At 49.7% G+C, this 24,955-nt stretch overlaps 2 protein-coding genes across 5 annotated transcripts in view; both read right to left on the bottom strand.

Annotated features, from left to right (window-relative positions):
- The window catches only part of LOC119101362 (hemicentin-1), a gene marked incomplete in the record, with an annotated part of 161,232 nt that overhangs the window by 77,177 nt on the left and 59,100 nt on the right, over positions 1-24,955 (bottom strand).
- LOC119101363 (uncharacterized) lies at positions 3,027-16,917 on the bottom strand. 4 transcript variants are annotated; one of them, XM_037224695.1, is made up of 8 exons: positions 16,714-16,917; positions 11,342-11,462; positions 10,134-10,283; positions 6,723-6,899; positions 6,364-6,421; positions 5,981-6,124; positions 5,088-5,194; positions 3,027-3,872 (listed from the first exon to the last, which is right to left on the bottom strand). In XM_037224695.1, the coding sequence occupies exons 3-8, from the start codon at positions 10,257-10,259 to the stop codon at positions 3,849-3,851; spliced, it is 636 nt and encodes a 211-aa protein (XP_037080590.1). In that variant the 5' UTR covers positions 10,260-10,283; positions 11,342-11,462; positions 16,714-16,917; the 3' UTR covers positions 3,027-3,848. The 4 variants fall into 4 exon arrangements, with proteins under 4 accessions (XP_037080590.1, XP_037080589.1, XP_037080587.1 ...); XM_037224694.1 differs by having other exon boundaries at positions 16,720-16,917; XM_037224692.1 differs by lacking the exons at positions 11,342-11,462; positions 16,714-16,917 and adding an exon at positions 11,015-11,058.

Here is a 24,955-nt window from a genome sequence, read left to right as displayed (position 1 = left end):
GAGGCCACAACGGTCGGCGGCAGGCGGCTCTAAAACGAAGCGCACAGAATGACAACGCCTTGCACGCCAGTCTAACAGTCTTCTTCAGTCTTTCCGGCTGTCTAGGCTGAAGAGTGGGCAGCCCCAAAGCGACGGCCACCGCCGCCTACGTGACGCGCCGACGAACAGCGGTGCGAGGGGGGGGGGGGGGGGGCAGCGACCAGACTGCCATCGGGGTGCAGGGTCGTTTGGAGGCTGAAGACGCCGACGTGGCCACAGCGTGTACCAAGGTCACTCATGTCGTGCCAGCCCAGCAACTGCAAGGCCGATCAAGCGTGGTCCCGGCCCCGCGCCCATGTCATGGCCCAGGCTGTGAAACTCACCTTTTGCACTCAATTGACATGCAGCAGGCAGCGGCCATACCCCAGCCAGAGAGACAGTACAAGATGGGAGGGAAAACACAAACTCCGGTATAGAGCTTGTAGACGTAAAATGGGGACGAATCTGATACTAATATACACAAAACGGGTTGGAATTGGAGCTCTTCTTTTTGGATGTGCTACTTGCAGGACAGTGCAGGATCGAAGATAACTCCCAGCATCTTCACGGACGGCGAGAAAATATGGAGTTGGAGTTGTTAAAACGAAAGGATGCCTTTTTTTGCTGGACCGGGGCGTCCGGTGGACGGTGGCCGACGGCTCGTTGTAGCTGTTGTCTCTCTGGCTGCCCATGTCGCAAAGGGCATTTCTATGTCGTGAGGCCCATCCTTGGACTGTAGCCGCCTGCCGCCAACCGTTGTGACCCCCCAGAGTAGTGCTGTGTTCATTTCGATACTTGACAGATGAGACGTTGAGGGAAGTGTTTGCCCTTGTGCGCTCTTCTTAGGTTCTTAACGTGTTTTCACCATAGCTGCATCATCTCTGGCATCGCGTAACATGTCGCCTTTTGACTCGAAGCAAGCATTAAGCCATCTATGTATATAATGGTTCATAATGAATGCCTGACAGTGGTGGTCGTTATCATGATGGTGGTGACCACGGTTAGAGTTCTACTGCGGCACGCCGCAATCACGCGGTGTGATTTAAGATACCGTTCATGGGCGACAGCAGGACTAGCAGACATTGAATGTGGAGGGTCTGCGAATAGTCGCCTGTCTTTTAAGCCCGAAGGCCCGCAATGAGCGGGTTAAAGCAAATCAAAAGTGACACCTCTAGTCCAGAACAGGTGACGGTGGCCCTTAGCAGATTCGGTTGTCGTCATAACGACGATGTGGCAGTCGCGACATTTGCAGTTGTCACGGACTACGGCTACACTCTGGGGTTGCCAAGGAGGAAATAAAGGTAATGCTATCATAAAATGTTGACTGCGCAATTTGAACGGGAAAATAATACGAACTAATCTCCTCATTACATCTTTGTGGTGCAGAAGTGGTACTACCCAATGCTGTTATCAGTCATAACTGGTCCTGAAGCTCTTACCAAAGTATGTTTTTGAAATATGCTCCAAAGGTGGGGCATTCTCTCTAACGGTTGTTCAATCACAGCTCATTCTAAAAGATATCTCCAGAAATGGGGAAATCAGTGGCTGTGAAGCGCAAGTGGCGGTCAAAGCCGCTTGTCAGCGACTTCCACGCCTTTGACGACCGCAATTACCCGACCCTGGTGGATTCCAAGCACGTGAATTACAGAGCGTGCAGCAACTCTGCACGCTACTTGCAATAGCAATGCGATGCTCTTTCAATGTTCTTGGAAGAAAATTACATGAATTCTTCCAGGCAGAAAACATCCCTGTTACGGATGTTTTGCATGGTCGTACCACGTTCATAACAAGGCGAAGTTTTTAATTCTTTTCTATAGCCTAGGTCCCGTTATGTTTGCACTGATAATACAAAATGTTAGCCAAAGGGTCTCAGAAACGTAACATTATTTATCGAAATGATTTGATTTGCGTATAGATCTTGTCATCCCCTCTTTAGCTGCTTTTTAAAATAAATGTTTTGCTACTGCCACCTGTGCCGCGGCTATTTGTCACCAAGCATCACGCATTTTTCCGCGTTGGCTTCACCTGCTTATGAGCACTGCATGCTGGCATTCATTTTACGTTATAAACAGCAATATGGAGGTGTACTTGTGTAACAACCACTGCAGTGGTCACGTGACGATTGTTAAGTGAAATATTAAGTCTTGTTAAGTTAAGTCTTGTCCCCCCCGCGCTCGCGCCCGGCGGGAGAAGTTCAACCTCTTGTCTCATAAGCAGTGGCAATATTTAATGTATACCAACGAGATCATTTTCCTGGCCACGCCTCAGCGCCGAAGTGTTGAATGTAATCGGGTGTGTAACGGGTGGGGACAATTGATTTGGAATGGTTAGCTGCTGGGTATGGGCACATTCCCATGGGGAACAGGTGGATTGAGTAAAGGAAAACTAACCCATGAAGGCCTCCGATGACAGCTATCAAAACGGAAGTAAATGATTTATTGATCTCGGGATCGACCATTAACTGCAGATTGGAAACGTTGTCTTTTCGTATCGACAAGATCACTAAAAATATGAGTTCGAGGCACCAGCGATGACCTCTGCATCTGCGGGCGCTCGGAACTCCAAGCGGCGAATTCGAAGCACTCAGAAACCCGAATACATTTGCAACTGAAGATAAAAAGGCCCAGCCAACTTATCGCCGTCCAAACGGCAGAAAACGACAGCCTATCAAGAACATTCTTCTATGGTCGTTTCTTTTTCAATTTCGCAGTTGGCATTGGCCCCAACTAGCGTTATTGATTGTCCTCCCCGTTGCCACCTACTTTACCTCTAATTCCATCACAAGTGAGTGTGTATTCCTCAGTGTGCGTTTCACACCACGATGAAGAACCGTCGCTGAATAAGAGGAGTGAAATCATTCCTGCATCGACGAGCGCACTGATGTGTCCTGAGCACTCCCATGCGTCCAGTGAAGAACGCTCCTTGTTTCCATCAACAGAGGTCATGCATGTGGTGCTACCGCGAGAATGCGCCACCATTCACAACACAACGCATAAAAACGCAATGAACCACGACGACGAAAGATAAATCATGCAGGGTCCTTGATCAAGGGACCAGGACATTGCAGCTAGCCCGACAGACGTCAGGAGCAGCTATCAATGCCAGCAGGTCCACGTCTCTCATCTACAGGTTAGCAGCTGTCCATGGTCGGTGGTCACGCGGTCCATGTCGTTCTAGGCATAATCAAACCATCAATCTAGCAAACCACCAAGGCTCGGTCATGAAGTACAATCACATGACACCATTGCCCCTACATGCCATGATAGGCATGCCAACATGAGGGCTGGCCGTCTAAGTCTGACACGTGGACTATGGTGTGGGTTTTCCTATCCCCCAATGCAACGGACCCGATGATTCCAGAATTATCAGTCCGAACGCTTGTGGGCAGCTCGGCAACCCCAGAAGCGGGATTATTCCGCGCCGCAGTTTGCGGTCAGGTTTAGCCAAGGCTCGGGGCTGGGCCGCACTGGCAACAAACACTGCCGTCACGCCCGATCTGTGCCACTTGTTATCACAAAGTACGGTGCGTCACGCGTGACGGTACATGTCAGACTCTTGCATATCCCCACTGGCCCCGTGTCAACACTTGACACCGATGACGACGCATTCACGCGTTCTGCGGGTGACACCAGTGCGAGAATACACACCGGCTGGAGCCGATTCTAGTCGGCTACTGGCGTCTGCCCGTACTCTCGCTCACTTCGGAATTTTCTGCCTTGGGTTTTCCTGAACACGCCGGAGTCGACGCGGCTCAGAAGCTCTCTTAGGCACTTGCTCGGTGAAAGCTGGACCGCAGAAGTCGTCGGCACTTGGACAGTTCTTCCCGAAGCTCACAGTATTATGCACGTTTTGGACTGCAAAGACAACGGTGTAAGCGCGATGGTTTCCCAGGACAGTGATGCACGCAACAGCTGTACCTAACGTTTCAAGAATCGTAAGGTTTTAGACACTCAGCGTTAATGTACAACCTTGCAGAACTTGTCTTCCAAGTTAGCAGCGAAGCACGGCATGTCGAAGTGTGCCACAGGCATGCCGAGAAGTGTCATGGTAGATCGCACATACATATGTATGTTCCAGATGCATGATCTCGTTCACAATGGTTACAAAACACCTTTTAGCAAGCAGCGACCGCTGCCGTCACATGAAGAGCACAAGTGCTGCCGCCTGCCTCGCGGAGAAATCGACACCTTATGCCGGTGTTTATTGTGATGTAAAGGTTCGTGTAACCGGGACAGGCGTATGAGCCCGTGTCTGCTACGTTTGAGGCGCCGCACATCCGTTTTTTCGGGAAGTTTATTGTGCCAAAATGTAACGCGCCATTTCATAACACGTGATTGTAGCTGAAGGCGATTGAGCGATTCCGGTGATGGAGCCCTTGAGGTGCGAAAATAAGTTGCGTGACATTTTACCATAAAGCGGGTATTCTACATTCGTATTAAATTTTTAACTTCAAATATTTAACTCGAAGATCATGCAGTGTAGTTTCACAGCTTTGCCCTTCTTACGACCCAAGCCCCTCCAGTTTCTGAGCTGCACGCCTGCGAAGATGTGCAGACTATTTCGTGGAGACTGTTTCAAGGTCACTCAGGCATCCTCGACGTCATAATAACGTCATTAAAATCCTTCCCTTCCATTAGCCATGCGGCGGTCAGATAAAACAAAAATTGTCGAATCGTTAATATCGGGTGTTCGTGAGCATGATTTCGGGACATAACGGCGATCAACTGACTCTCAGTCAATGTTGTGCAGGTACGACGACGTGATCAAACAATGATGTGCATACAGCATATTTACTTAACAGAACAGTCGTGTTATATAGAGCAGTCTTTTCCACTTAAAAGGATGCGAATAGTGATGACTGAGATTATCTCATCATATTTGATGATTTCTTAAATATCTTCAGCTGTTAAGCATCCCCTTCAACCCCATAGATGACTTCAAACTACTAAAGCAGGCACTTGTTGACCAACTGCCTGCTGAACACAAACAGCTCCAAAGACAGCGGGCGCTTCGGCACTCTCTCGGTAATAGCCCACGCCTTAGCCCGCCACCGGGGCGCCGTGGCGTACCTGCTGCGGCGGTTCCGGCTCGGGTACCGGTGACAGGCTGCGTGGACCCTGCTCAGCCGGCGCCGGAGAGGCCACCAGCCGCTCTGGCGAGCCGCTGGGCAGACCTGCTGAAGGGGAGCAACGGCAGTCAGGTCTCCAGGCCGGGCGCGCCGCCGTCGGCTGATAAGGTCACTAGGTGAGGTCATTTGGCGCGTTCGCCTGTGCGGTCATCAGGCGCGGCCCCTGGTGCGGTCACGTGGTGCGGTCACGTGGTGCAGTCACTTGGTACAGTCACGTGGCACGGTCACGTGGTACGGTCATCTGGTGCGGTTACCTGGTGTGGTCACCTGGTGCGGTCATCTGGTGGGTTCATCTGGTGCGATCACTTAATGCAGTCACTTGGCACAGACGGAATCACCAGTATTAGGGGCCCTCACGGGTCGGGAAAAAATGAGAACCCCATGAAATGATAAACGGCTGGGTTTGCGAGAGACTTTGAGAAAAATTTGAATGTAGGGTCGGTTGGGTGTAGGTGCTTAAAAATGTCACGTAGCTGTTTTATGACACATCACAGAGTACTATTGCTTGTCGTTTTGTCGTCGTAACGAGCTTCTGTTGAATAACTTTCGGAGCAATTCGAGGAAACCGGTGAACCTGAAGACATAAGTTCCAGAACATCTGGCGCAATTTGAAGCCGCATGCTGAAAACTGGTAGCCGAGCCATTGGCATCAGGAGCGCGCTGGTATAGCACAATACAGATTCCACCGATAGAGAGTGGATTGTGCCTGGGCGATCATACCCTACCTGACCTCCACTCGGCACAAATCACCTGGTAGTCACCTGGCAAACGTCACCTGAAAGTGTGACCCGGCAACAGCCGCTGCACAGCTGCAGTTTTGGGGGCGGTGCTCACCGCGAAATGTGGCGCCCTCTGGCCGGCTCTCATCATCCGGCTCCTCCTTGGGCTCCTTGGGGCTGTCCAGACTCACAGCCTCGTGAGCGGTGGGAGTTTGAGACTTCCTGAATCTGCTGAACAGCTTGGATAATGGGCTGCAGCCTGAAACACAGCAGCCATTTACGTTACTTAAGACGTTCAGAGGAGAGGAGAGAGGAGTGTGGGAGAGACAGAGGAGCGCAGGACCCCAGAATGTCGTACATACTGCTCCGTAACTTGCACGTGTCCATTCAGCCGATATTACGGCTTAACACTAGCGTTTCCTTTGCAGTCGTTGACTGGTGCCAACAATAACATAGACAACCGGAAAACCAAGACTAACCAGAAAGCTTAAAACTCGCCTTTTCCATCTTCGGTGACGGTGGTACCAGCGCCAGTTAACGGTCTTTCATTTGTTCTCTGAAATGAACGGGAAAATGAGCACGCTTTCACGGTAGTGGGGCCAATAGTCAAAGCTACGCATCTTCCGAAATCACGTCGGACACAGAACACCAAATAAACTAGCACTGCTGTCCGTTTTACCGAGGATCCAAAAGAGCTACCGCTTTCTCACATTAATCCACGGCACATACATCACCATATTGCAACTCAAGGTCACGGTTACATGCATTAATGTCCTATTATCTGACTGCAGCGCACAAATTGCTTTAATTTCATCGCTTAAGTGGATGACACCATAAGCAGCGGCGGCCCGTCTGACCTGGCCGGTCTGCGGGCGGAGGTCGGAGGACGAGTTGACCGACTGCAGGTCAGCAGCGTCCCGCAGCTGGAGCAGGCCACTGTGCAGGCGAGGCTCCCCCTCCTCCTGACTGAGCGACGGCGATATGCGTGGCGCCCCGCGCAGCGGCGGCAGCACGCGACCCACCGGCAGGGTCGACTGCGGGCCGGACAGAACAGCGGAATATCACGGCAGGGTCAACTGGGGTGCCGGACAGGACGACAGGTCATCACGACAGGGTCGACTGGGGGCCGGACAGAACAGCGGCTCATCACGACAGGGTCGACTGGGGGCCGGACAGAACAGTGGAATATCACGGCAGGGCCAACTGGGGCCGGGCAGGACAACAGGTCATCACGACAGTCTCGGATGGGGGTCGGACGGGACGGTGGGTCATCACGACAGGGTCGTCTGGGGGACGGCAGAACAGCGGGTCATCACGACAGGCTCGGCTGGGGGCCGGACAGAACAGCGGGTCATCACGACAGGCTCGGCAGGGGGCCGGACAGAACAGCGGGTCATCACGACAGGCTCGGCAGGGGGCCGGATAGGACAACAGGTCATCACGACAGGGTCGACTGGGGGCCGGACAAGACAACAGGTCATCACGACAGGCTCGGCTGGGGGCCAGACAGGACAACAGGTCATCACGACAGGCTCGGCTAGGGGCCGGACAGAACAGCGGGTCATCACGACAGGATGGACTGGGGACAGGACAGCGGGTCCCTTCCCAGACATTATCTATCCTTCTCAGACATTATTGGCTCATTCCCAGACGGCCATCCGCTAACAACGTCGCCCTGCCGTCAATAGCAAATTTGTTGATTAAACTAGAAGGCAAAAATATCATCTATGCCAAGGCAACACCTCGTGAGAAGGGTAACAAGCAGTTCATTTATTGCTCCTCATGGATCGCGTTTACTAATCAATGGGCTGGCGCCAGACTTCCAGGACGTCCAGATCGAACCCGTGCTATTCTCGCAATGACACCGAGTGAGACAAAGCACGGTTTGCTATCGATTCCGCCGTCCCCAGCCATGCATACTCCGAACAGCGCATTCCGCCCTGGTGCTTGGTGACGTGGAATGTCGCGTGCCTGGCCGCGCAGTCTGTGCTCGGCCCCGCGCCCATCCGCGGCCGGCGAGTTGCCGCCGCGTTTGTGTTTCTGACGCCCGAATGGCGTAGATCGGCCCAGGTAATCCTTCCCCGGTGATTGCCAGCTAACGTTCCCTCGGACATGGCTTTAGGCGAATTGGGGGCAAAAAAATGCGATCAATGCCGGCTGGCGGACCACGAGCGGCTATTGCTCGCATGGGAGCCGTGACGTTGTCTGCCGGCTAAAGCGTCTGCCAGCCGCGTCACGAACGTGGAGCGGTGAGGGTGCGTCGCGCGACAAAGAGTAGTGTGACACGCAACACAGAGTGACGTGAAATGCGTGGGAGCGTCGGTTTGATGTCCAGGGCGCCTCCTGGTCTCATGCCAGTGATGGACCCGTCCCCAAAATTATGCTGTCAATGCTTGCGACACCATCCATTTTGACGAGAGCTCATCAGCGAGCCAACGACGCTTTTACGCATTGGTTTGATTGTCATAACTACTGAAGAAATTAGATCAGAAGCGTAAAATTTTCGGTATTCTAGCTGTCTCCCTCTCTCTCTCTCTCTCTCTCTCTCTCTCTCTCTCTCTCTCTCTCTCTCTCTCTCTCTCTCTCCTCTCTCTCTCTCTCTCTCTCTCTCTCTCTCTCTCTCTCTCTCTCTCTCTCTCTCTCTCTCTCTCTCTCTCTCTCTCTCTCTCTCTCTCTCTCTCTCTCTCTCTCTCTCTCTCTCTCTCTCTCTCTCTCTCTCTCTCTCTCTCTCTCTCTCTCTCTCTCTCTCTCTCTCTTGGGCCCGAACCTTGTTGACTACATCCTAGGCCTTGCTAGATTGGCGCTATCAACTCAATAGTGGGGAGCAAAATTACATTTCTCTCTGTTTTGTCGCTCATTCCTCCGCACCACTATCTCCCCCCCCCCCGCCCCCCGGTGGTGGGCTCTGGTACAAGGGGAGAGGGGATAAGTTTTTCGTTTATTTCAAACCCCACATCGATGATGTATGAAAACAAATCCTTTGATGATCTCCCCGATGATCTGATGATCTCTCAAAAAACAAATGGTCTCTAGCCGAAGCTTCTTGCCCCTTATGTCATCTGTTTGTTAAGTTTCTCCTTTACGATGCCCCAAAAAGATATGTCGACACAGGGAGAGCTATCGCTGGATGAGCGTCTTTCTCCTCTACGTGGACCGAGGCGGCACGTTCTCTGCAATAAAAGAAATGAAGCACCAGAGGAGAGCCGAAAGTGGCTTCGAATGGACGGCGCGCCAATGCGTCGGAATAGTGCCACCGGACACTAGTGCAAGTAAACCTTCATAAGTGAAACGAGGGTAACATTCTAAAAGGTGTATTGCTAGGCCTCCGCTGTGTGTAGTGTGTAGTGTGTAGTGTGTGTAGTGTGTAGTGTGTGTAGTGTGTAGTGTGCAGGGTGTTTTGCAGCTGTCCGGAACACCGCACTGTGCGGCGTAAGACAAACTGTATAATATTCTGATATGATTAAATAAGGTATCATCTACACGAGCATGATGAGCAAGCAAACACGATGTGTGGCAGCAAAACACACGGCACTGTTAAGGACCTGTCAAACTACGTCCGATAACGGCTGTGGTAACTGACAATATGTCAAACAAGTTCATAAAGGTAGCAAAAGTTCCTTTTCAAATTTTGTACTTGATATATCGAACAAAGTTTGAACTCGGATCACCACCTACAAATATCTTGTGGTGTAGTGGGATGCGGTAGGGCAAAGAGTCGTGTAGTATGACACAATAAGGCAAATTAAGATCGGACACTGCAATGACAGACATGTTATGCGACAGCTACATGCCAGCAGACGGCTGAGAGATAAAAGTCACCATTTTGGTCAGCGAAGGAATGTCCTCACTCATAGCTATGAACGATGTTAAGCGCTCAGGATGCATTTGTAAACGCTGTCAACTTGCTCGACGTCACTGCGCTGTGTTTTACATTTAGCATGGTCGCAGTTAACTAGGGATCCACAAGGAAAAAGCACGGTTAAGAAAACTGCTACAGCTGACTGAAAGTGTGGGTTGACAAAGTACTGCGTCCTTGTCCCCGTGTTGTGATAGTTAGGCACGTGAAACAAGCCATAGTAATATCGTGCAAGAAGTAGATTGCTGCCAAATTGCCTGCATAATTAGCAACCACCTGCACACAAAAGTGACTTTAATAGTGTGGTGCAACATTTCTGGCAGATAAATAACGGGCCCAACATTTTGAGCCTTGTGCGACGGTGTCTCACTGTGCCTTTCCAGTTGCACCGTAGACAAAATGCAGCTCTTACATTGGCCTCGCCAAGCTTGCTGCGGTCGGTGCTAACGACGATCTCTTCATGAACGTGCAGGCCGTTGGTGAGTGGCGGCAGGTCGCCCAGCATCCTGAAGGACTTCTCCCGGTTCACCACAAACATCGACCGTCGGCCGTCCAGGGAAACCTGCCGACGACCGCAGGCACCTGGTTGTGAGGCTCTACAACACTGAATGTCGGTGGGGGCGGAACATGGGCCTCCTACCTTGGAGCGGGGGTGAGCGGAAAGACACAGGGCGACTGATTGTGAGACTCTGCACCACCCATTACTAGGGCGAGCGAAGGGACACAGGGCGATTGGTTGTGAGACTCTGCACCACCCATTACCAGGGGGAGCGAAAGGACACAGGGCGACTGGTTGTGAGACTCTGCACCACCCATTACCAGGGGGAGCGAAAGGACACAGGGCGACTGGTTGTGAGACTCTGCACCACCCATTACCAGGGGGAGCGAAAGGACACAGGGCGACTGCTTGTGAGACTCTGCACCACCCATTACCAGGGGGAGCGAAAGGGCACAGCGCGACTGGTTGTGAGACTCTACACCACCCATTACCAGGGGGAGCGGAAGGACACAGGCCACCCGACTGTGGGGCTCTGCACCACCCATTACCAGGGGGAGCGGAAGGACACAGGGCGACTGGTTGTGAGACTCTGCACCACCCATTACCACGGGGAGCGGAAAGGACGCAGGGCAACTGGTTTTAAGACTCTGCACCACCCATTACCACGGGGGAGCGGAAGGACACAGGGCGACTGGTTGTAAGACTCTGCACCACCCACTACCAGGGGGAGTGAAAGGACGCAGGGCCACCCGACTGTGAGGTTCTTCTTACCGGGGGAGCGGAAGGACACTTACCATCTAACTGATGGTCTCTAGATGTAAAAGGACGCACTCGAGCCTAAGAGAAGGGAAATTTATCGATACTGAAAATAGGCAATCATGGTGGATCATCCTCACTACAGCACAAATTCCTCGAAAGTACACCACAAACTGGTAACATACTGTACACAAAGAGGAGCCTTTCATTGGCAAAAAGAATCGGGGAGTTCACAATTCTGCGTCAGCCAGGGACTCTTGTACCATCGCAATGAGAGGTGTGACACTTCAGTCACAACTGCACGCTGTGCGTTCAGTGGCCCACCAGTGGGTGGCAGCGAGGGCAACTCAGGCTGCATCACTCACGCTGGGGGTGCGCGCGAGGTGCAGCTCTCACTGCCGGCTTTGCTGTGAAGTCGGTCTGGTTGGGTTGGCGGGGCACGAGGTGCCGTGCAGTCAGTCCCTGACCTCGGCTGTCCTCCACTGACTGGCGACAGAGCAGATGGGTCTGACCTCCCAGCACACGGCAACCTGCAGCAGTAGCTCACCAAAGATGCTCTTAGGTATCAACACCTGAAAATGCTGGCGCCCCTTCGTCCGATTAAGGCGCTCTTTATTGGCTACAAGAGCCTAAACGGCGAGGGGGCTGGGGGTGGCGGTACAACAGTGAACGGATGAACCTGAGCGTAGACAGCCAGATGTTTTACTTTTAGAAGGTGTCTCACATCGGCATAGAGGGGCGTCGCCCAATCTTGCTTAAATATGCATTCAACATGGAAAGTGTCGAAGGTCTCCCTTTGGGTCTATCCCTGGACGGAGGCCCCATCCCAGCGATGAGGCGATGGGGGAGGAACACTTACAAACTCATGGAGGGTGCCACAAGTCGAGACAGAGGAGAGCCCACGAACCACCAGCCGAAAATGACCATAGAAGGACGCCCAAAGCCAACTTAAAAGTGTTCCAAGCCTATGCGGAGCGACACTACCCAGCCAAGCTCGGGGTCTTCCAAGAACATTGGAAGATGGACGGCCCATGACCATGTAAACGACGTCCTGGGGCGCCCACGGCGGAGAGCTCCGAGTCTGGGAAGACGGATGACCCAGACACGGACAAAGGGAGTGTTGCACTTCTGAACTTTAAGTCATAAGTGCTGCAGAAACTGAGAAGGCCTCAAGCAAAGGCGGACAAAACCTCTCAGGCTGAAAGTTGGATTGATGAGAAAATATTAGATGCCTTATGTAAAGAGCTATAGCTCTGTACTCACCACTTATTATAGTTGTTATTTGCTAAAAGGCGCAACACTTCAAAAGGCAAAGAAAAACGCCGCGATTGTAGCACACAATTTTCTACGAAAGTGCAGAGAATGGCTACGCATTGACGCACCCCGCCGACATCCTAAAAATGGCGAGTTTAACACGCGCTTGGGCGGAGGTCAAATTGACCCCCAAAGGTTTTTCCAGCATGGTTTCCGAACGGCGTGGCGTAGCCGCGACGAATTTTGTCTGGTTGTAGACAATTGAATGGTAGATCTTTTGAAATAAACAACTATATGTATCTTGTAGGGTCGCTGACCTATGGCAGGTCGAAGTCAGGCCATGGTTTCAGCGAAGGCAATTTCTAGCGAATCGTTCAGTCTGATCCAACAACGGAGTGTTAGACGGAGCCATACATCTCTGATATACTTCCTTAGGCTACGCAACAATTGTGTGAGCAAATGGCACCGACCTAAGGTCAGGTATGAAGGTCATACCAAGGTCACAACCAACCTATTTATTTCTCTAATGCTTGCTGTATGGGGCATCTTCTGGTACCCATTTTAAATTTATTGATAAAAGGAATCGCATTATACTCCTTCCATGGACTTCTTGATGGTCACAATAGGTTACTGACCTAAAATGACCCATGTCACATTTTGCTTTAGGAATATACTGCCTAGCGTAATCTTAATCGCTTATGAGCATGCAAAACTAATTGCAGTCTTGTATGATTTTGGTCACCATAGCCTGCAAAAAGGTCAGACAATCTCATTGACCTTAAGTAAGGATAATATTTTTTGCTTAGAACAGTTATCTAGGTTCTAGAGGTCCTTCAAAGACCAACCTGGGATTTGGCGTTGTTTGACCCTATTTGTCCCAAAGATCATGACCTAGCAACCTCAAACTTTGACCTAAATGGCTTCACGTACAGGCCAACACATTCTATGCATTTGGTGTCTCCAGCTCTCTTAGTTTCTGAGACCTTCGAGGGGTGGGGTCAAATTGACCCCCACCCGAGCGAAGAGTATCGAACTGGCCACTCGGGCTTATGCTAAGTGTGCGCAATACCTGTGAAAAGAATGCCCCCGCGCAGACACAGTAACGCACTACTACGGGTTCGTGACGCTGACAAATCAGGACCCGTGCTTCCATTTAGGGAAAGTCACCGGCTACAGGCGCCTTATTGGAGACGGGGGGCCGCAGCCCACCACGCAGTTGCTTCTTTACCACGTACGTTTTTATCTCCACCCTTAATGAGGCGACTACGCTTCACGTTACAGGCGAAATGCACGTGAGGGCAACCAAACTGTGCGACCTGGTAATGAAAAAGATTTTTTGGAATTCGAAATATTCAAAACTTATTTAAACCACTGATAAAAGTCAAGATAAAACACAAAGCATTATACTTTATGTTTTTGCAACCTGTTGTACATCTTTCAATGTCCATTGACAAGGCAGGAGTGGACAATCATAGCGATGGCATCTCGGTGTAGGCAGGAAGCGTGCTAATTATTGCCAAAAAGCGCCAAGTTTGTGACAACCCGTTGCCTTATTTCTTGATGCGTGTTCATATATATATATATATATATATATATATATATATATATATATATGAACATGCGGTCCATGTGGAACATGCGGTATATATTGCGGTCCTTGTTATGCTGTACAAGCATAATTCCCCCTTTGATTGAATATGTCCTAACATTATCGATCGACGCCTTGATTGGACCGATATGAATAGAAAATTGATCAGGCGCCTGCTAGAATTGCATGGATAAAGTGGCCGACCACCCCCCCCCCCCCCCCCGAGTTTCAATTGGCCGAAGATTGCGTACAAATTTTAATAGACCACGGTGTCAAGACAGTAGGGTGAGCAGATAGGGCAGATGGCCTCCCCCACTGCGGGAAGGCAAGGAGGCAAGATTCTTTTCACCTCAAGTTTTTGGGAGGCCTGTTCTGCTACTGCTAAAGGCTTTGTATCAATACGCTAACAAATTTCAGAGCAAGAAGGCCCCCACAACTGAGACAGAGAGCAATAAATGGGACTAAAAAATCCCTTTCTGTATTAAGTGGCCCGTTATCTGGATCATGAGGCCATCTTCGTGAACTGAGCAGCCTATACCCTAGACAGGAGGTCATACTTTCTGCTTAGCCCCTTTTCTGGCCCAAGAGACCCCGTTACAAACTAGCAGGCCCGTGTCCTGGGTTAAGAAGCCTCCTCTATATTCATGGCCATTTGTCTAGAACAGCAAGCCCTTTCGTGTATGCGATGGTCGCGGTTCTGGATCAAGATGTCCTGTTTTAGGACGCTTTAGGTTTAGGGTTTAGGGTTTTTAGGGTAATAAAATCCTTTGCTTGGTTTTGAGCCCCCCTGGAGGGTCGAAAGAATCCTGTTTTGGATAATGAGGCCATGTTTGCATGCTTGCCTTGTCCGGAACAGAAGGCCCTTTCTAGAATAGGGTGTCTTTGAGGGCTAACCAGACATCCCTTATTTTGGATTCTTAAATTGTCGACGTTCATTCACACAGATATGATACATAAGACAATTTGACAATGTAAACATGCCCCGGCCCTACCCGCCCTGAAGGCGACACAACCCGGCAGGCTCTTGTGAGTAGGTCCTGTTTTGTCTGGGGAGTCTCCTGCAATGTGCTGGCCCAACTCAAAATCCGTAGTGCCTCTGCTGATATCTAAGCCATAATGTTCACGTTCGCTTCATTGTACACTTACATCTGCATTGGGCTGAAATACAATGATAGTTAATTCCGCGCAAAGTGCTTGAATACAAATGACAGCAGCGTATTTTGCGGTGAGATGGAGGGTCTGAACTGTGAGAAAGAACACAACCTATCCCCAAATACGCCAACAAGCTGATTTCTTCACGAAGTTACATCCCGGACAGAAAAAAGTTTGTTGGGAGGGTAATCACTGGCATATTTGGCAAGGCAATATGTGTGCCTTTAACAGTGAACGCTTGGCCGGCAACACGCTAGCAATCTGCACTTGCGTTCATATCTGCGCCCAAACCAATGCCGATCCATTACATCCGCGAATCGTTCCTTTAAGTCCGTAAATGACAATCCAAAGTCTCACAAGGAACATCCTCGTAGAAGCAGCAAACCCAGAAAACTTTTAGTCGGAGGCAAGTTTCTAGCTGAAAAAAACAACAGCTGAGCTATTCCCGCTCTGGCATTCGCATTCAACCGGAACGCTGTTCATCACAACCTTGTCACCAAGAAGCACCAAGGCCGCCCACTCGCCTTCCAAAGGACCATGCAATCAACATTCAATTTTCTCCGGCGATCGATTTTGCAAGACGGCATGGCAAAGCTGATCGTAATGCAACAGACCCGTCGGTGGTAAATCTACCTGCGACCGCAGCTGAGTAGTCGTAAACAGGCCCGATGTCCACTGTGACCTCTGTCAGTCGGGCTGGCTGCCCCGCTGTCCACTGTGACCTCTGTCAGTCGGGCTGTCTGACCCGATGTCCACTGTGAGCTCTGTCAGACCCGATGTCCACTGTGACCTCTGTCAGATGGGCTGTCTGACCCGATGTCCACTGTGACCTCTGTCAGCCGGGCTGTCTGACTCGATGTCCACTGCGACCTCTGTCAGTCGGGCTGTCTGACTCGATGTCCACTGTGAGCTCTGTCAGTCGGACGGGCTGTCGACGGTCGCTGCCGACAGGTTACGCCTCCGTTCTGGCTGGCAGTCAGAGCCGACGCCGCTCTCAAATGCACGGCCTGAACACAAACCCTGACCTGACCACCAGAAAACCGCCGTAAGGTGGCTCGCCAGGCAGTGCTGAGCCCCAGCAGGGGTTAGGTGCCTGCATAGCTCGCGATCCTAATCAAGTCATTGGAGCCGCCGCCAAGTGGCTGGGCAGACAGTGCTGAACCACAGCGCGAATTAGAGCTGCAATGCACGCAGTCCTGATCAAGTCATTGTAGCAATGCATTGCTCAAACGATTCAAATACATTTGAATTGGGGTCTATGCTAAGGCTCCTCAGGGCGCTAGATTTCGCATGATCTTGGATTCGGCGGGACGGGCCATACTTTTTCATAGTCGATTATGCCCATGAGTTGCTTTACGGCTCATGTGAAACTTTCTCGAATAGTTGGAGGACCAAAACAATATTGTCATGTTAGGGAACAGGTGATGCTGTTCTTAGTGTGGCTTTCAACACCTGATGTTGGTTTATGACCTCCAAGACACTATTAAGGCCATAAACCACATCCCGTTATCATGAGCGCGCATACATAAGTTATAACGGCTAGGTTATCGCTAGAAAACTTTCAAAACCTTCTATCACCTCAATTTCCATCACGTTGCGAGATCCTTGGATTCAGAGAATGGCATACCAGTGACCACGACGCGTTTCAACCTTGGCCAAAACGTGATCCGGTGCGGCAATTCTAGTTACACTCCTGGAGCCATGCTTACACCCACATACCGAACTCCTTGGTGAGCTACGTACCCGTACCTGTACCAGTGCCCAGCCGGGCGCCGCTCGCCGGCAGGTTCCACGGACGGGTACGTGGCAGGCCGCTTCCCCGCTAGCGGCACCAGTCACAGGCCACGCTGGCCGCTGGTCACCTGAGCAGCGGGCTCGCCTTCGACCGCATCGCACTGCACCCGTTTGTGTATGTGACTGACGCCGCTAGCCGGTGCGGCCCACCACAGCGGCGTCGGCCAGGTATGCCGCCCATCGATCCCGCCGCGACCCCAGCCCGGCCCGGCCCGGCCTCAATAATGTACTACAGCTTTTAGGAAGGGGGACGGCCAGTGGCCACTGCCGGCTCGTCGGGGCTCGCGGCGACGCGCATGCACAACAAAGGAGGGCAAAAGGTGTGCGGCAATGGACGCGACCGGCGTGAATGGCCGGCGTGTGCTGCCTGCGCGTTCGAGCGCACGACGCCGGCGTCCAGGCAGCTGGTGATGTAGTCAAATGGAAGCGATTGCCGGCGGCACCTGTAGCCACATCAACGGTGGATCCGCAGCGCGGTGCAGGCTAGATACAGACTGGACGCCATCATGAACACACTTACTGGTGCGGAGCAGAGTGTACTTAAAATGATAGCAGAGTTCAAAGCGATCATGGCTGGCTTATTTTGGAAGCGTCAGGTGCCGCGGTGATCAGTCAAAGGCCGGCTCACGCATGGCCGGGCCGCCTGACTTCCGAGACCGATTACCGGCCGGGCCACGTGTGAGTCGGGCTTTACGTGCTGTGGTGATGTCTGCTAGCGTCAGTTAAACCTATTCCCACCTGGGATTAATCGCCCACACTCGGTGTCTTCATAGTCGTGTGGCAAACCATATCAGCGTTTTGAGCTTTGTGTGCTTCGAGTGTGAAGTGAAAGGTAAATAAGCCACCCAACGCTGTTTATAAGGACAGTGTGTTGAAATCTTATGAATTTTCCGAAGCAACTAAACAGTATTGGATAGCCTGAAATTTTTCTAGCTCCCGTCTTGAAGCTGGCATGACAACAAGGAGTGTTTTTGAAAAGGGATATGCCTCTAGCCGCAGCTGCCTCCGTTCCCCACAACTGCTCTACCACGATCCTTTGGACAGAAATTGTCCACCACTTTCATACCTCTCTGGGTCACTACAGTCCCGTCCCCGCCCCTCTCCTGTTTGACTACAGATATGCCCAAAGAAACTAAACTCACACAACGCAAAGCGCCTCCATGTTATGGAACGATCTGCCCTTTGACCTCTCCTCCTCATCTCAAGAATTCCATAGAGCCTCGCTTGTGCTGCTTAGGTTTCGGCTATTTACGATGTATAGGGACTGTCAAGGGCGGATCGAAAAACAGTACGGGGTAAGGGATAAGGAGAACATAGGCGTTGGTTAACTTTGACTACACAAATTAACACTCTATACTAACCCCTGTCACCTGTCCTGAAAGTGACAAATATATCTTTGCAAAGATCAGGGAGAGCTTTATGTCTTTAGGGATTCCAGGTGCTTACAAAAAGCGATACTGGAAGCGATTCTTGTGTATGGTTTTGACTTCTGGTATGTTTTGGTAAATATGTTTTGGAAAAGGAGGAGAACACGCTTCTTAGCAGAGTTAGTATTTTAAGCCATTCCATGGCAAAGGAGGAATGTGTTGTTAGTAGGTTTCTACCGGGGCCAAATTTAGCTTGACTTCACACTTCTGCAGCCCAATAACTTAACATCCCTGCAACCGCCACTAACATAAGACAGCTTATAGATATCAGCAATCATTGTGTATGAATCTATGGATGAAATACAGAACTAACCATGCCATGTAGATCAGTGGTCCTCACCACAGGCTATCTTTCCTTTCCTGTTGCACCACTGACACCAGTTTCAAAAAACTGTGTAAGGTAAAAGACAGTCTACGTCCCGGTGGTTTATCAAGCTCTCGTGCAGCAAGATCAGCCCAGTAGTGTTCGAAATCCCAGAGAAGTTAATTGACTTTCGCCTGGAGTTCAAGCTAAATTCAACGCAAACAGATGAGATGAAGCAGAGACCTGATCAGTATCATTGCATGCACCACACCAACACTAGCACCGCCGTTGGCACAGCCACTGAACACACCAGAACAGATCAGACCTGTCTTGACCAGCCAGGCTGCCCCCTGGCATTTACAGCTGCCAGCGATGTCCAGCCATCGAGTCCGGCGTCTGTCGGCTGTTGGTATTGACCGACCAGGCCATAGCACGCTCCCCGCCGAGGCGTTCCCGGCAAACGGATGACCTTCACGCTCGTTGAGAGCGGTCCGCAGAACGGGCGCGGCCAAGCCGCGTCGCTGCGGCCGCGCTGCTGGGGCACGGCTACGGCGGCGGCATGCTGTCACAGCGGGCCCAAAGCAGGCCGTCAGATACTGGGGCAAGTGGACCAACAGGTACTAGGCTGCGATGAATATTCTCGCCGACAGTCTTAACCATGCCAGCGGACGCTTCCTCCAGCCCCTCCATTTATAGTTTTTAGGCTGTCCTCTGAACAAATTACTGTCACAGCAACAAAAATTATGCTTATTGAGCAGTTATTCCTCCAGTTCCAGCGCCATATTGCAGCACCAGGTTGCAGTGCTGTAAGTACTAGTCCGTTCCTATAATTTATATAAAAAATTGCACTGGTGAAACATCCTCCAGAACTGCTTTCTCAGCGTATGAACTGGCGTCCTTTAGTGCTCAAAAGTACTTATTTCAGACGTGTCATTATTTTCGTCCATCAGTTGGCCAATTAACAGTTCGAATTATTCGCGGGGCCGACACCGCGCGGCTTACGGGGACAGCGACACCGAAAATCTTTGTTTTGCCTGTAACACGTGCGAACGCGCATGTCCAGAACTATGCCAATTGTTTCACTAATCGATTCTGACTGAAGGCTGAACATTTCAAGACGAACATGGGTCAATCCTGTTGATGTAAATTTTTGACCCCATTTCGATCTAGTCAACGTTCACGGGGTTTTCAATTATCCGTGGAACCGGAAAACCACCGGACAACGCCTCTAAATTGGTCTAGGAGGAGGGGGTTTGGCGGTTTAGCAAAATACCACTTTATTAATGTCGTATGAATAGCGCTGGTGTTCTATTCCATGCAGCCATTTAATACTCGCTTCTTTCAGTTCATTGACTTCAAAATGCAGACTTGCATCCCCGTAGATTTGCTAGCTTGTTCAGGTCAAAAAGTTAAACTGCGAAACATAATGTTAGCCGCGGGGCGTCGGTCCTGCAGCTAATATCAGGCTACGACCAACGAGTAGACAAAAATGACCACACAGCAACTGAAATGAGTACCTTTAAAAACTTTATAACATCAATTTGTACTCTTAATGGGTTCTCCTGGTGTACATTTCACCTAAACAATTTTTTATATTGATAGTTGGAAAAAAGATTACTTGCTGGAGCTAGAATCGGATTGTAGAACTGAAAACGTAAGGATAAATTGCCTTTTTCGTGTTCCTGTAACTATCAGTCTGTTCAGAGCACAACCTCCCAGTAAGAAAGAGAAGCAAACGTCCAAGTTTACTCCTTGAACGGTGCGAATTGACCCCTCATGACATGCATGAGACACTTATGACACCCCTTACCTTTTTCTGGGCTGGGAGCCCTGTGGGAAGATAACTAGGCGCACACCAACGTCTCCGGCCAAGAGCTGAAAGGCCATTCCGTCCCAGCACCGGGTGCCTACCGGCTGCCATTCCGACGGCAAGGGAGCGGGGTCCCCTGGTCGAGTCAGAGGACCTCAGAGAAATGCGCCAAACATTACCCTCCCCCCCCCCACCACTGACGCGGGGTATTCTGATCTACGTAGATGGCCCGGGATCGACGCAGGGATTGTCATTGACGTAACAAGATCTCCTATTGCTACAGGTGGTTCAATGAGTGGCAATTATACTCCGGTTCGGCTTAACGGCCGCATGGTTGGAATCGGGTTGTGGGGTCCCATTTCGGTACTGGGGCCCTGACTGACACAGGACATTTCATTCACTCAATGTGGAGTTTATTCATGAGCACTCATATCCCTTTTATTGCCAGAGGGCCGTGTCAAGGGACCAAAGCAAGAGGCCCCCCGGCATTCGAGGTACCGTCCTGTCCCTATTCCGAGCAAATGATCCCCTGGTCGACTCAGAACCTCTTACCGACACAGAGATACGACTCTCATTGTTGCAAGGGCCCAACCAGTGGAAATTGCTGACCCTGGCCTTGTTGTTGCTTGGAAAACGGGCCTTCCGGGTAAAAACCGACGCGGAGCCAACCGCTCAGTGTTAGAGGTGTCTGAACAAAATAGAGGCCTGCATTGTCTCAGGGTGCAAGAGGCCATCCGACTGATATATGAGCTCACAGTCATGCTGGATTGGATCCTAAATGTGACCTGCCGCCAGCCATTCGGACCCTCTGGGCCCATGAACGGTCCAATTGGGCCCTTTATCGTCGGTCCCGGGGACCCTTCGTCGTCGGTCCCGAGGGTCTTTCATCGTTGGTCTTGGGGCACTTCACCATCGGTCCCGGGGACCTTCGGGCCCTCTTCAGGATTCCTCGAACATTGTCTCTAGCTGACTTAGAGCCCCTTGCCAACACAAGACCCTTGTCAGGCAATGTGGCCTCTGGCCGACACAGGGGCCCCTCAGTGACTTCGCGGCCGGACGAATGTTGGGGGTCCTGGCCTTGTGCCCGCTTAGGAAACTGGCCCTCTGGCCTAGACAGACAAGGAGCAGATTGTTTGGCACTGGTAGTGCCTGACCGATATAAGGGCCGTTATCGACTCAGGGGACCTCAATCTGCGCAAAGGGCCCACTGACTGGACAATTGAGCCCCCAGCCCTGCGGTCCAGCCCTTTAAGGAAAACTCTGGTCAGCTTTGCGGACACTAAAATCGGACCCTTAATCGTCGGTGCAGAGAGACCCTGCGGCCCCTTCAGATCAAAATGTAATCTTGCCCTTTGTGTCCGCTGCCTGCACCACTGCCGCTGCGCACCTGTAATGGACTCGCTCTATAACAGTTTTAATTTTTTGAACAAATATGGCAGACATTGTTGTATGGCTTGATATATAATATTTTGACATTCCATTTTTTAAATAAATTTGGCGAAATGACATCAGTGATTCTTCCTGAAAGCAGTGTACCGTACCGGATAAATCGCCTAATCAGCTTTTTCATAGCCTTCACTCTTATTGTCAGGCAGCTGTTTGCCGTTTCGCTACGCGACGCCTTGACTCCATTTGTGGCGCCGTGTGACGTTAGGGTTCGATCTTCTGATCAGATAAATCGGAAATTCAATGACGATTGGAGTGACTGGTGCAAAGATTTAGGGGGATGGGGTTTATGAAGGATCTGGGATCGTGAGGGATAAGGTCACCGCTCGTTCTCAAGCTGAAGTCATCGCGTGAAAGAGGTAAGGCTGTGTGCAAAAATTACGGACGACACATGCATGGAATAGGTATGTTGTATATAAAAACATCAGATTTGACTGAAGCGCGGCCTTGTTTGCTCAGCATAGCTATTTTTGTTAACAAGTTCCAATATTTTTAATCGTTGATGAATTTTGTGTTGGCGAGGAACAGTTCACAGAAATAAGATAAGATCAAGGATGCTTTGTGATGGCTTTTGATTTGGAATACAGTTCAGCAATCCAAAACATTTCCTTCCATTTTTGGACACATGTAATGTAAAATGCGTGCTTTTCCCCATCCTGTTTTACTCTGTGGTGGAGCTCAAGAGAGTAGGTACTGAGTGAAATCAGATATAGCAGGTAGCTCACCAAGAAGTGACAAGCCAGCCTGAATGTGTCAAGCATCTCAGGTGTTTTTAATGTGTGCATTAAAAGGTATATATTGGTGCAACATTTAAGGTAGTAATGTGATTATGATCATGTCAGGACAGTGTATGCAATGCTCCTGATATATCCATTTTCATGAATACATATGAACACTTGATGGTACAGCATATGATCATGTAGCAAAAGTAGCACACATTGTTTGATAAAGTGTAATAACTTGCATATCTGGTGGGTAAATATAATAAATTGCTATGTACAGTTTGGCATTTTGTGTTATTGGATCTGCTGAGATTTTTCTTAATTAGGCTTCTAAAAGTCAACACAGAATCCAAAATTTTACATATGTGCAAGTTTTGCTTCTTACTGTTGCCTGAAGATCCTTATCACAGTATTTTGCCATTCATGTACACAAAATTGAGGACATTATTGTTCTTAGGATCTTTGAAAGTGGGAAAGCATTAAATGCAATAAATCAGAATGCCACAGCTCATGGTGCTGTGATATTATCATTCCATCTTAAGATGATGTCGCATTAGGCAGTGACAAAGTCACCGAGTGGCTCCTTTTCTTACCAATTTTCCTGTTATGCTGCTTATATCTTATATTTTAAGACCTGCAATTTGGAATATTAGCTGTTAAGATTTTGGGTGGGCACACAGTGTCAAAAACATGGGATAGTGCTTGATATTGTGCTGTAAGTTTTGTACCTCGATGGCATGCTTAACTTGAATTGTATGTCAAATTTTAGAGTTGTGGCCTCATGATGAATTCTGCATGCTGCAATCCACCAGGCTCACATACTCTGTGTTGCCACTCACATGTCAAACTCACATGGGCACAAAATGGCCTTAGTAGTTGGTAAACTCGAAAGCTGTTATTTATCATCAGTGATAAATCCATACATTGGAGAGGCCAGTAAGCTGTCACCTCCTCAGATGCTATAGGCTGACATGCATAGTCTTTAAATGTGTGCTTTTTTGTTGATGTTTCTTTGTGTCACTGATGTCAGCTACCAGCAGGAAAGGTTTACAGGACACAGCCAGCTTTGGCTTGGCAAGATGGTATGGGATTCCCATTGATGCCACAGGTTATTGTGCTGGGCTGGCAAAGCACACTCCATAGTTTAGTAACAGTAACCTAGTTGTGAATCAGTGTAACTAAAATACAATTCTGGTTGTGTAATGCTGTGTAGTGTGTTATGCAATGAATTAGATGAAAGAGATTGAAAACCTTGTGTTTTTGAGGCTGCAATAACAAAGATGGCAGAGATAGAGTTCCTGAAACTGCTGCTGGGTTTGACATGTTTTTGAGAAGGTTTTCAGTCAGCTTTAAGGGCACTTTAGTGTGTATCATCTCTCTCAGACATGTGGAGTTAGCTAAGATTGATACCACCCAATGTAAAGGCATATGTTCATATGTGTCCTTTGAAATTATGTGTCAGCAATAAGTTTGGTGTGTGGCTCTGATAGAATGAATGGATTGTTTTAATCTTTAAGAATCATGACAATCTAAACCTTAAAGTGATGTGTTATGCAGTGAAACTGCCTTGAACTTTGTGACAGCCACACTCTCTTGTTTGTTATGGTTAGAGCACTGGGTAGCCTCTCCTAGCTGCAGTTTGTAGTGAAATGTGTTTCTTGGCATTGAACCACGAAGACATGGTATTCCACTCTCGTAATGTGGTGTATTAAGTGTTCATCATTAATGCGTATTAGTCAGTGATGGAGTGAGGTATATTTTCTTTGGCTATTTCACCGCACATATTACCCCTATGGTTATGAATGTCGCAGTCCCCACATCGATTGAAACAGGTGAGACCAAAGCGGCAGCCACTTGCCTGACCACTCAATTTTGTAGTGGTTTTCAGTAGACAGTTTAGTCCTTCCACTTTTGTATTTACACATGTTGATTACTTTTTTTGAATTGTATGTGGAGGCACTATCTATGGCGTCACTTATAGCATTTGTCCAGCATCATTCTCGTCCCTTAACACGTGTCCCGGTGGCCGGTTGAATACCCTTTGCTAGAGGGAGGGGGGGGGGGGGGTAGTTTGACCTTCTGAGATCTCAGAACCTAAGAGAGCTAGCAGCACCAAATTCTCAGGGTATGTCAGCCTGCATGTGAACTCACTTTGGTTAGAATTTTGGGTTCCAAGGTTATGATTTTCCAGTCAGATAAGGTCACGTAACATCAAACTCCAGATTGGTGTCCAAATTGTGCCCAAAACCTTGATACCTGTTCTGAGCAATAGGTCATTGATGCCCATCTAAGCTCAGTGATCTTGTTTGACTATTGCAGGTCATGGTGACCAAAATCATACAAGACTGCTTTGAGCTTTGCATTTGATTGAACATTAAATATTACACTAGGTAGTATGTTCCTGCATGAAATGTTGGTCTGGATCATTTAAAGTCAGTGAATTATCCTGACATTCAAGAAGTCTTTGGAAGATGTAAAATGC

This window comes from Pollicipes pollicipes, unplaced genomic scaffold, assembly GCF_011947565.3.
Source record: "Pollicipes pollicipes isolate AB1234 unplaced genomic scaffold, Ppol_2.1 Scaffold_4881;HRSCAF=5763_pilon_pilon_pilon, whole genome shotgun sequence".
Lineage (NCBI taxonomy): Eukaryota > Metazoa > Arthropoda > Thecostraca > Pollicipedomorpha > Pollicipedidae > Pollicipes > Pollicipes pollicipes.
Note: the sequence above shows the minus strand (reverse complement) of the source record. Positions and strands in the feature narration are given on the sequence as shown.